At 57.0% G+C, this 12,205-nt stretch overlaps 4 protein-coding genes across 4 annotated transcripts; all 4 read left to right on the top strand.

The window, feature by feature from the left end:
• Positions 1 to 1,385: 1,385 nt before the first annotated feature.
• LOZ57_005654 (uncharacterized protein) lies at positions 1,386 to 3,516 on the top strand (the record flags this gene model as incomplete). The annotated part of the gene is made up of 5 exons (XM_049254681.1): positions 1,386 to 1,438; positions 1,514 to 1,657; positions 1,718 to 2,036; positions 2,088 to 2,522; positions 2,590 to 3,516. The coding sequence occupies 5 exons, from the start codon at positions 1,386 to 1,388 to the stop codon at positions 3,514 to 3,516; spliced, it is 1,878 nt and encodes a 625-aa protein (XP_049106364.1).
• A 1,489-nt stretch (positions 3,517 to 5,005) lies between these two features.
• Positions 5,006 to 6,790, top strand: LOZ57_005653 (uncharacterized protein; the record flags this gene model as incomplete). The annotated part of the gene is made up of 3 exons (XM_049254680.1): positions 5,006 to 5,185; positions 5,292 to 5,384; positions 5,438 to 6,790. The coding sequence occupies 3 exons, from the start codon at positions 5,006 to 5,008 to the stop codon at positions 6,788 to 6,790; spliced, it is 1,626 nt and encodes a 541-aa protein (XP_049106363.1).
• A 463-nt stretch (positions 6,791 to 7,253) lies between these two features.
• On the top strand, positions 7,254 to 8,422 carry GLO1 (Lactoylglutathione lyase; the record flags this gene model as incomplete). Its single annotated transcript, XM_049254679.1, has 2 exons — positions 7,254 to 8,178; positions 8,247 to 8,422. 2 exons carry the CDS (start codon positions 7,254 to 7,256, stop codon positions 8,420 to 8,422), a joined length of 1,101 nt encoding a protein of 366 aa, XP_049106362.1.
• Positions 8,423 to 10,644: 2,222 nt separating this feature from the next.
• On the top strand, positions 10,645 to 11,934 carry LOZ57_005651 (uncharacterized protein; the record flags this gene model as incomplete). The annotated part of the gene is made up of 2 exons (XM_049254678.1): positions 10,645 to 11,123; positions 11,223 to 11,934. 2 exons carry the CDS (start codon positions 10,645 to 10,647, stop codon positions 11,932 to 11,934), a joined length of 1,191 nt encoding a protein of 396 aa, XP_049106361.1.
• Between the last annotated feature and the right edge of the window lie 271 nt (positions 11,935 to 12,205).

Raw genomic sequence — 12,205 nt, 5'->3', positions numbered from 1 at the left:
GTTGAGGGGAAAAGGGGCAGGCCTCGTATTGATATTGTAGTTAATAGTTAATTAACGACCAGCTAATATGCTAGAGAAGTGTTCCCACAACTGGCTGCTGTACATAGGTACGGGTACTGCTAGCACAATATGATAAGAGGCCGTGATATCCAGGCTCAAGCCAGGCTGGGCCGTGGACCCGGCGAAAAGTTACCTGTGAGTTAACTAGTTAGTTAGGGCAGCGGGGCGGGGCTTCCGATGGGCCGCCGCGGCACCAGCGAAAGACGCGCAGGCGGGCGATCGCCTCACGGCGCGCCATGTGACGAGGGCGGGCGCTGGCTGGGCTGGCCGGCCGAGCTCTAGCTACTCCGTAGTTAAACGACTCTTTCTGCGCGTTTCACATGCTGGCGCGCGTGAGGGGGAGAGTAGAGAGAGCAACGGCAGCGGCCGTTCGAAAGGATAACCGCGCCATCGATAAGCGATGCGGCCAGCGAGCGTCGATAGCCGGTAGAGACATCGTTACGGAGATGTACTCCGGAGCGCAGGCGGTATTGCAATAATAATAATAATGGCGATGGGGGTGTGGTGTGGTGTGGTGCGTCCAGACCGGCGCTGCAGGGGTGTGTGAGGGCTCCAGGCGGGTGGATGGGCACAGCATTAGCTCACAGAAACTAGTTACAAGAGTCGGCTGCAGGATGGAAGTCTGCATGCAGGGACTCATGATGATTATCATTGCTCCGCGCACGGCGAGCACGTTGGAGACAAATACTTGATCAACTAACTAGTTAACTAGTCGCCCCCAATCCGCCGATGCCGCGACTCGTCTGTTCCCTGTCGCCGCCGCCCGCCCGCTCAGCGCGCGCTCCCACGGCTAGCTCGGATCGCTGCGCTCGCCGTTTCGTCATTTTTCGCCGAGCCTTTTTTTTTTTTTTTTTTCTTTATCTGTTCGTTTTCTTTTATTTTCTTCTTCTTTGCTGTCGAAGTGAGGGGAACGTCTTGTCTTGAGCTCCGTGTGCCCAGACCGATTCTCCTCAACTCTAGTTACTACTAACTAACTAACTAGATGACTGACCCCCCCAGCAGCTTCATCGTCCGCCCGCACTGTCAACCCCCCGAGACGCCCGCCATACTTGCTCGCTATATATCCTCCGCGCTCCCTGTCCGGCCCCCCTCCCCTGCGCCGGGCTGCCCTGGCGTGCCCTCTGCCCTGCCCTGCCCTGCCCTGCCTGACTCATTTAAGCTCGTCTTTTTGATTCTTCTCTATTTTAATCCTTCGCCCGCTTCCTTTGATTCCAAATTTCCCGTGTCCGCCACTTCGTCACAGAATCTTTCCCCAAAAGAGCCTTTCTTTTCCCCCTTTCGCTCTTCTCTCCCTCCCTGCATGCCATGCACTGCGGCTGGCAGACATGGCGCTCAGCATTTTCGGTCATGCCAACAACCCCAAGTACTTCGATATCAGGTAGGACTCCCCGGCCTGGACGTGCCAATACTCCCCCGTATGTCGTTTGCTGACTGGCTGTTCGCCGACGCGCAGGCTGGACGACGACTACATCGTGTTCCGCGGCAGCCCCGAAGAAGCCGCCAGCGCCCATCTGAAAGGCACGCTGGTGCTCTGTCTGTCCGAGCCCTTCACCATCAAACACCTGAAACTGCGCCTCGTCGGCGTCTCTCGTATCGGGTGAGCCTTATTTTTAGTCTCCCATCTTGCACTCAATCCCAACTTACTGACAACCGCAAGATGGACGCTCATTGCCGGCCCGCTCGGCGGATCCAAGAAGCAGATCAAGGAGCACATCGTGTTCGAAAAGACGTGGAAGTTCCGCGACGCCGGCAAGGGCAAGACGGAGATCATGCCCGCCGACAACTATGAGTTCCCGTTCGACGTCGTCCTGCCGGGCTCGCTGCCCGAGAGCGTCGAGGGCCTGGCCGACTCGTGGGTCACGTACCGCCTCAAGGCCGAGATTGGCCGCAAGTACGCCAAAGACATCCACGCCCGCAAGCCGCTGAGGATCATCCGCACGCTGGATCCCACCGCGCTGGAGTTTGCGCATCTGATGGTACGTCTGGGAAGCTGTGAGTGAGTGGGCGGCGTGAGACTGACCGTGTAGGTTCAGGCCGTTGAGAATATCTGGCCCAACAAGCTCGAATATTCCATCTCGCTGGCTAACAAAGCCGTTATCTTTGGCACCTCCATCACCGTCAACTTCCGCCTGCTGCCTCTCGTCAAGGGCCTGAAGATTGGGAACATTCTGGCACAGTTGGTGGAGAGTTACGAACTTTCGCTCCCCCCTGACGAGGTTTCACAACAGCGGAAGGTCACCCGGACCTCCAAGATGATATTCTCGCACTCATTCGAGATCGAGGAGCAGCGAGACTTTTTTGTTCCTAATGCCGATGCTGAAGGATACCGGTTCTCCAAGACCTGGAGTCTTCCTACGACGTTACGCAAATGTCTACAAGACACGGATACACAGGGCATCAAGATTAAACACAAGCTGAAATTTAGGGTTCAGCTTCACAACTCCGACGGCCATACTTCTGAGGTACCATTGACCAGCTCCTCTCCCCTCCCCCCCTTGTGCCTGCACTAACCACACTCCCGCCTGGTAGCTGCGCGCGTCTCTTCCCGTGCACATCTTCATCTCGCCCAACCTACCAATCGACGAGAACAACAACATCATCGACCAGAGCCACAACTCCGTGCACACGGTCGACTTCTACCTGGCGCAGCAGGCGCCGCCGCTGTACGGCGAGCACCGGTTCGACCAGCTGTACGGCGACATGGACCCCAACGGCTACTTCACGCCGGGCACGCACAGTGGCGTGGCGTCGCCGCTGGAGTCGCACAGCAGGAACCTGTCCACCGAAAACCTTACGATGGCGCCGGCCGGGCGGCGGGGCGGCGACATCTGCGCGCACGCCCTGCACAACCGGCTCACCGACCTGCACCTCCTCCGCCGCCGCCGCTCCTCAGGGCCCCCCGCCACACCGCCCCCCGAGCCCCTTTCCACCGCCCCTGCAGACGACCCCCATCACCCACACCAGCAGCACCCACAGCAGCGACGACGCCGCTCGCTCCCCACCGACGCCTTGCCCTCGATCATGGGCGAACTCGAGCTCGCCACGACGGACGGCGGCTCGCGGCGCTCGTCAGAAGACGCCGCGGCGCTGTCGGGCCTGGCCACGCCCAACCCGCACTTCAGCGAGGTCGAAGACCTGTGCCGCGTGCCCAGCTACTCCACGGCGCTGCGCTCCAGCGCGAAGACGCACTACGACCGCTCGCTGCCCAACTACCAGGCCGCCACGGCGTCCGACCCGACGTCGCCGACGGCCGTTGCTGCTGCTGCTGCTGCTGCCGCGGCGGTGGCGCGCGTGGGTGTGCGCCGCGCCCATTCGCGCCGCACCAGCCGCCTGTTTGGCATCCTCGAGGCGCCCGCGCGCCCGCACTTCTCGCTGCATCAGCGTGGGTCGAGTGCGGATCCGTCGATGGATAGTGAGCGGCAGCTGCGCATCATGCAGGCGCGCGCGGGCGGTTAACCAGTCACCTCGAGGCGGCGATGGATGAGAGATGTGATTTTGAGCTACATATATCACTTGTTCCATGGTTTTTAGAGCTTTGCATTGGGAGGGCGTTTTGTCTTTTTTCCGTTTTCCTTTTTTTTTTTTGTCCTGTTGGTGCTTCCACGGTAGCGAAGGGGGGCAAATATCGGGTTCTGGGAGGGAGGATAATGTGAGCGCTGCTGATTCTTTGGATGTCGCTGGGCGTTCTTCTTTTTTGTCCTTTACTGGTGATAGACTGGCGATCGAGCTGTCTTGTCTGCCTGCATATACTCCGGAACATCTGTACATACATAATTCGATCTTAACTACTCCGTCCATGCAACCACGCTTCTACTTTCACCCGCTCCAAGGCCCCGCCCGGCGCTGCCAACGCGACGATCCGTGGCGTGCGAGCCGGCGAAGTTTGGCTGGCGGCGACTTCACGGCGTTCCAGTTACCTACAGTAACTCACCAGCCTGCTCACGCTCCGGCCGCCCCCCCATGATCTCATCGCCGCCCACCGCTCCCTCATTTCCCCCGAACCAGTCTCACCAGTCTCTCTCGCCGTGCAGCTGCCTGGGCCCCTCGACCATTATTATTATTATTCTCGGAGGTTTCTTCTGGCGCGGCTCTCGGCGCTGCGGGGAGTCTAGGTACCCTAACTCTCGCCTCCCAAGCCTTTCCTTGCATTCGCCCGCCACCACCACCACCACCACCACCACCACCACCCAAACCCCCCTCGACTTCTTCACCTCTCTCTTCCTCTACCAATCCTTCTCATTAATATTCTCCCCTTCGATACTCTCCCGACCTTCGCTCTCTCTGCCCGCCAGCATCCCACGGGCCGGCCCGAATCATCTCAGTTAGCAATTGCGCGTAACTACCTCCCTAACCTTCCCACGATGACTCTCCCGCTGCGCACGAGCACCGTCAGGACCGCAACCGGCGGCTCGAGCGACGACGATGCCATCCCGGACTCCGACTTGGGCGGCGTGAGTGTGAATTTCTTCTTCTTCTTCTTCTTCTTCCTCTTTTCTGCTCTTCTTTCCTTTTTTCGTCAGTTTTCCTCTGCTTGTGTTTGCTGGATCTGGTTCGCGAATAAGCCCCCGATTGGGCCGCAGAGCGGTCGGCCAGGGATTGAGGTCGGGCGCTTGACCGACTGTTTGCCCATTTATTCTTATTCACTCTGCTTGCTCCGTGTGCTTGGCTACTTATACCCTGCTTTACTATTCTGTGCGCTGGTATTCCTCTCCAAGTTCCTTTTTGTTTTTTGTTTTTTCGCTTGTGCTTGATCTCTTTGCATTCCGACCAGATCCTGCTGTGCTATGCTATTATGTATGTCCTTGTATCACATCCCTACCCTCGTTCTACAACAGCCCTGCTGGCAAAAACCCTCTTGATCGCCGTGTATTGCGTTTAAGCGCGCGCTCGGGCCCCGCTCTCTGCTACTCCCTCCATGATCTTCACCTTCCCCGATTTTTGCAGGATGCGCTTGACTAACTATCACGGCCTGGATGACTTTTGGTGGCGCGCCCTGAAGACTACCTCAATCCTTGTCGAACGATTGCAAGCATGGAAACACATGGTCGCCTCGCTCGAGAACTATATGAATACCACCCACAAGGTGCAGAAGGCCCAGGCCAAGGAGTTTGAGAAGATTTTAAAGGTTGGTTGGCGGTGGTGTCGTGCCCCCCTCTCGGCGTTAGGTGGAGAGAAATGCCAGCGCCCGCCGGCAGACTGTGCTAATCGCTAGGCGCATCTTTTTTTGGTAGACTGTTTCGGAGCCCCTGAAAGAAGGGCATCACTTCGTTCAAGAGAAGGGCGGTATTACCGGCCTTTTTGACAGTTTGCGCCAGAACACCCAAGTATGTGGTCTGCTTGCATGGTGGTTGTGCTGGTACTGATGCAATATAATTAGGGAATCGTGGATGTGCATCTCGAAACCGAGAAGAACTTGAAAACAACTGTCCTTCCGATTCTCGAAAAGCTTCACAACGAGATCAAGGCCAAAGCCAAGGAGCTCAGTCATGGAGCTGAAAAGGCCGCGAAATTGGTCTCCAAGGCCCGCACCGCGACCCAGAAGCACATTGAGCTGCTGGGCCAAAATACCGCCATCTTCGACTCGACGACGCGATCGAAGCACGACGCGCTCAACGACCCCTACCTCATCTCGCGCGGTATCTCTTACCGCCTGAACAAGCAGATCAACGAGGAGAACGAGAACTTCAAGGAGCTGCTCGCCGTGCAGACCTCCTTCCAGCAATTCGAGGCGCACATCCTCGCGAGCGTGCAGGACGCCCTGAACCGCTTCTTCCAGTGCATGGGCGCGCAGTCCGACCGGCAGCGCGCCATGTACGCCGACATGGTCAGCACGGGCCAGCAGGTGCCCACCGACTTCGAGTGGAACAACTTCTTCGAGCGCAACCACGCCAGCCTGATCAACCCCAACACGCCGCCGCGCTCGCTGTCCACCATCACCTGGCCCAACCAGGACCACCGCTCGACCAAGCCGCTGGTCGAGGGCATCCTGCAGCGCAAGTCGCGCGCCATGCTGAAGGGCTACAGCGACGGGTACTACGTCGTCACGCCCGCCGGCTTCCTGCACGCCTTCAAGGACAATGACGATTTCCGCCAGGATCCCATGCCCGACATGTCGCTGTACCTGCCGGACTGCAATATCGGCAACTTCAACGACCTCAAGTTCTCCATCAAGGGCAAGGACGTGTCCGGTGGGAAGGTCGGCAACGCTTTCCATCTGTCCTCCGAGCTTCACTTCAAGGCCCACAGCAAGAACCAGATCGAGGAGTGGACCGCTGCCCTGACCAGCTTTGTCGGCGGCAGCGGCAGCGGCAGCCAGCCTGCCAGCCCCATAGTCCAGAAGAATCCAAGCGCGGCGTCGTCTCCTGCTCCGGCCGCCGCCGCTGCTGCTGCTACCCCTGCTGCTACAGGTGCCGCCGCCACTACCACTGACTCTGCTGCGGCTGCTCCAGCTACATCAACAACAACAGCAGCAGCTGCTCCCACAGAATCCCCAGCTATTTCTCCGATAACTGAAAAACCTGTAGCCGCAAAGGTGGCGACTCCCGTTGAGTCCCCAGTCGCCGCAAAGCAAGAAGAAGGCGTTGTTACTACTGCACCCGCTGCCACCTCTGCTGCCGCCCCTACAACCACACCTGCTGCCGCCCCTGTCCCTGCTGCTGCCCCTGCCCCTGCCGCGGCTGCCGCCGCCGCTGCTGCCGCTGCTGCTCCTCCAGTGGAAAAAGCCGCCTAATCCTCCCCGATTTGCGATCTCAAGTCGGCCGTTTTGAATATTTGCTGCTCTCCAGCTGATTAGATATACATATATATCGGGCCTTGAAATTTGTTTATACCCTGAGATAATTACCTTTTTTTTTTGGCTTTCTTTTTTTTTTGCGCTGTGTTGTTTCCGGAAATATTGCTATGACTGAATGCCAAATGCGATAGTAATACCATACATACATTTATCTGTCTTGAATGTTCTTCATGATTGTTTTCTCTTGTAGACGAAAAAAAAAAAAAAAAAGAACACTCCGCTTGCCCGAGCTACGTCATATGCCCCGCACTCGGCTCTTGACGCTGCTAGCCCGTTTAGGCATCCCCGCTCCCTCCCGGGCGAGAATAAAAAGAATGCGAACGGGCCGGCGAACTCGAGGGCCAGCATTCTTAATTTGTTCGTCGTGTTTGATTAGCAGAGCATCGTTCCATCCGCAGCCATGGCCACCGACACCAGCACGTATAAGCTGAACCGTGAGTTGGCGCCTGACCGTTTTAGCAGTTTTGATACTAAAGAGCTCCAACCTAGATACTATGCTTCGGGTGAAGGACCCGAAAAAATCACGTACGTTATAATTTTCCGGCTTGCTGTTTTTCATAAAGAAGAACCCCCCTGTTTACGATTTGCTCTGTTTTCTTCAGTCCAATTCTACCAATTCCTCGGCCTATCGCAAATAAACAAGCTCGACTTCGAAGAAGCCAAGTTCTCGCTATACTTCCTCGCCTACGACGGCCCCGAGTCGCTCTCCGGCACCCGCCACTGGACCGACCGAAACGGCGTGCTCGAGCTCACGCACAACTACGGAACGGAGAACGACGCCGACTATGCCGTCTCCAATGGCAACACGGAACCTCACCGCGGCTTCGGCCACGTCGCGATCGCCGTGGACAACATCGAGCTGGCGTGCCAGCGGCTCGAGGACGCGGGATACCCGTTCCAGAAGAAGCTGACGGAAGGGAAGATGCGGAACATCGCGTTCGTGAAGGACCCGGACGGGTACTGGGTGGAGATCATCCGGCGGACGAGCGACGAGACGGTGTCTGGGGCGGTCGCGCAGACGAATCCGAAATCGTACCGGTTCAACCATACCATGCTGCGGGTGAAGAATCCGGAGGTCAGCCTGAAGTACTACCAGGAGGTCATGGGCATGCAGCTGGTCAGAAGGCTGGAGAACGAGGCGGCGGGCTTTAATCTGTACTTCCTGGGGTATTCCGAGTCGAATCCGGCGCGCAAGGCGGACGCGTCGAATCCGGTGGCGGAATGGGAAGGGTTGCTGGAGCTCACTTGGAACTATGGGACTGAGAAGCAGGAAGGGAAGGTATATCACGATGGCAATACGGAGCCGCAAGGCTTTGGGCATATATGTAAGCTGCAGCAGGCGGCGCCGCCACAGCCTGGCTAGGCTCAGTCTAACGAATTATGATTTTTCTAGGTATCTCTGTCGACGATCTAGACGCGGCCTGTGCTCGTTTCGAGAGCCTGAATGTGAACTGGAAGAAGCGGCTGACGGATGGCCGGATGAAAAATGTGGCATTCGTTCTCGATCCTGATGGGTACTGGATCGAGGTGATTCAGAATGAAGGGCTGAAGAGCCGGAGCAAGTGGTGATGGAATCCATCCGTGATGCTTTGGAGAGTCCAACTACCGTCGTCTCGGTTGAGGGAGCACAGAACAAAAAGTTGACGGGTTTGTAGCGAGTATGAATGAATATCAATGAGGACGTGGAGGGTCGTAGTGGCACCCCCATATTGTTTCCGCATGAAGTCCGTTTCTCTGGGACACGCGTCCATTCTATTATTCATCCCAAGGGAATGTCACTCCTGCATACTTCGTACATATTTTCTCCCCAGTATTGTGCAAAACTCAAGCCACAAAGCTAGGGTATGCGGGTAGGCAAACCCGTAAAGCGTCCGATCGCTACTCGATTCAGCTTTCCCGTCCACGGACTCAAACTGCCAATTCCGACAAGGCGAACTGCTGAGCGGCCGAGCCCGTTGCTTTCCTGCGCTAGGAGCGTTAGTTCGACCTGGCGGGCGCGCGGGGGGGGAAACTTCTTTTTTGCGCTGTTCCATTCAGCTCCGCACACGCGCGCGCCTCCGTCAAATAATAGCTGCGGTGGGACTCAAATAGTAGTCTTCACGCACAAGGCCGAAACGGCGGTCATCCTTTCGACTGGGTGACAAGACGCTTTTATGTCGGCGTCTTGGCTTCCAGTGGTCGACTCTCCCCGCGGGCAAAGTGCCACAGCGCAGGATCCGTTGTGCCCACGCAGAGGAATAGGGAAAACAAGATGGCAGTTGATCGGTCTAGCATGGTATGTCTACGCGTCGGTGGCGCCTGCAGGCTTCACTATGCTGGGAGGAGGGAGCCTATGACTTTCCAGTGTCTGGTTTGGAATATACGATATATACCCTGAGTTGAACTGGATATTTTCTGGGCACGTTTACTGTTACCTTTTCTGGCTGGATATCCAACCCTAAATGGCGAGGCTCCTTGCTATTGCTGTTGGTTTTTTGATGTCTGCTGTCTCCATGGCGGCGGTGCGTCCAGCGTCTCAGCCTTATAATGAGCCTAAGAGACTTCTTTGTGGATAGGGCGCAAAACCGGATCAATTGCTGGCTTGTATGTATGGCGGTATGTAAGTCTTCCTACCAGAGATGCTGGACAGTGCACAACAGGGCCCAGCGAGTCCAACGAAGATCTGCTTTGTGCTGGGGACCCGTTGCAGATATATGTTCTTTGAGGGAACCAACGAGCCGGTAGGGGTTGGGCAGTATGGCGCGAACTGCGCGACAAACAGGAGCCGTGGATCGAAGCGCAGTTGACGACGCAGGCGCTCGTGAGACATGGTGGCGCGCAGGCTGAACTATTTCTGCACTCGATACGAGCCCATTTGATGACAGTGTTAGAGTCTCAGAGAAGCTGTAAAACACTGCAACAGGCAAGCCCATCCAGCAAGCGTAGCCGCGAACTCCGTAACTACTACTCCGTGCAGGCCATGAGCCCAAGGCAGACCGACCAACCGACCGCGGGCCCGTCACGCCACGGCCGTGGTGCGGCTCGGGGCGCGTGGCCGAGCGTTCCTCCCGCGGCGCGCAGCAACGCGACGCCCAAAACGGGAAAGTGGGGGATCGCGCGAGGTTGGCGGCCCCGCGCGCTGATTGGCCCGGTGGTGCTGACTCAGCAGCGGCCACCTGACCGGGCGTGCAGGGCCCGGCGTAACTTTGATACACGCCCACGCCCGCGCGCACGTCCAGCGCCCGCCTCGCCGTCGTCGTCGTCGTCGTCGTGTCGTCGTCGCCGCCGCCGCCGCGCGCAAATCCCGCCCTGGTGAGTGTTTTGCTTTTTCCTGGGGCCGTCTTGTTTTCTGCGTGCGCGCACGTGTGCTCCTACCCGATTCTGTATGGCCGCGTATTCGCCGCCAGCCGGCACTGCGGACGGGCTGCAGCGCGGCGTTGCTTTTTCTGCGTTCTGTTATCCGTTGCGTCGATGTCTTTCTCTGGCGGGCGGCCGTCTCCTGTCTGTTATATATATAGCCAGCCGTTCTCCAGGGCTCTCGAGACTTCCCCCAAGGCGTCCCGAGCGTCCCACCCGATACCCGCATCTTTTTCGGCGGCCGCCTTGCTGGAGATCGGCCTGCCAACCCCCCTACCCGCCCTGGCATACATATACATACATGCATCCTGCACCTCGTGGCCCGCTGCCCCAAGGCTTTCTTCCTTTTGCATTCTCCGATTCTCTGCAGTTTTGTCTCTGGACGACCGTTGATTGATGGCTGTTGTTGCGCTTCCTCCTTGCCACCTTTACTTGCTTCGTAACGTAGATGGTCGATGGCTGAACCAGCTCCAGTCTCTGCAGCAGCACTACTCCCCCACGTCTCTCTGCCCGCCGCTGGCCCTCCCGCAGCAGGCACCGCCGTGTCCAGCGCCGCCTCGCCGTCGTGGTTCCTCAACCGCGATCCTCACTTTCTCCCAGCCTGGGCGCGGAGTCACGTGAAATACGCGCAGAACCTCCTGGAGTCCAGCAGCGAACCCATTGAATATGACCACGACGAGATAGACTACCGAGATAACTGTTTCTTCTTCCCGGAAGACTGCGTCTATCACCCGCCGCCACCCCAGCCCGGCCAGCCGTCGCTCCTGGGCGATTGGGCGAGCATCCCGGATGCTACAGAGGCCGACTCCGACCTGGAAAGTAGCATCGACAAAATGGGCCCTTCGATGCTCTCTGGCATACGCATGCTGGACACAGCAGCACTGACGGATTTGCTGGAAGACAACCTGTCCCCGCCCGAGATCACCTCCATCTTGTACGTCCACTCTCGATTTGCCCTTCGTTTAGGCAGCAAGCCCGACACTTTGAAGGCTAAGCCTGGGCTGTATCGCTAATATTGCTTTCTCCGGCCTAGTATTTTTGCTACGAACGGCGCTATATTTGCCCACGCCTCTCCCCTGCCTCAACGACAGGTGAGGAGTCTCTGTGCCACATATGGAACCGCCTACGTATCCTACGCAGTAAGTCACTCGAATGGCAACTTGACGGGCGTCAATCCTGCAACCAACCCATCATCATTCGTGACTGCACCATCTATTCCGCTGCGCGACGTTAGCAGCATAATATTCGAGCTCGACGACCACGTCGCAGTCGTGACAAAGATTGCGGAGAAGGTCCTGCTTGCCACGGTTGGCCCAGCACGCACTGACAACAATCCCAAATCTCCCCTTTCCAACGGCAACCACCGAATCCCTACTCTGACAAGCTCAACAGCCAGTGATGTTGAACACGCCCTTCGGCCTGTTGACTTCTTCCCAACTGCCCAAGAGCAGCTCAGAAGCTCTACTCTTGAACAAGCCGCGAAACTCGCCTCATCGGCGCCCGCACAGGCCGGCATTATCCCAGTATTTGCTCGCGTTAGCGGTACGAATACTACAAACGAAGCAGCAGACGAATCCTTACGCGCGCAGTGGGAAATCGATAGGACGAGTGACCTGGACCGCTTATCCAGTTTGAATCTCAACTCACCACCTACGATTTTACTTGCCTTGGAGTCCAAATCTGCAGCCCTGGGGAGATTCTTAAGTAATAAGCTGGCCGATTTAGAGAGCCCGGAAGATTTTTGAAACCCCTTACGCCACTATTTCTTTGGAACGAACTTCACTGCAAAGGTTGTATCACCAGTGTATTTCATTTAAACTGGGCTTTATCATATTGACATGATACGCGACATGCGACATGCGAAATGGCCGAATTTCGTAAACGAGTGGGCCGCCATGCGATATTCAGGATGCCGCAGCCATGAGCCCATTGTGCTCCAAATTTAAGAGAAGAGCGAATAACAATAAAGGTGGAAGCTGTGCTGTCTCTGACATCTCTAACAAAATTACCTCTTTT

Source organism: Ophidiomyces ophidiicola (assembly GCF_022830035.1).
Source record: "Ophidiomyces ophidiicola strain CBS 122913 chromosome Unknown scaffold_30, whole genome shotgun sequence".
Lineage (NCBI taxonomy): Eukaryota > Fungi > Ascomycota > Eurotiomycetes > Onygenales > Onygenaceae > Ophidiomyces > Ophidiomyces ophidiicola.
The sequence above is the reverse complement of the archived record's forward strand: the minus strand, read 5'-3'. Positions and strand labels throughout refer to the sequence as shown.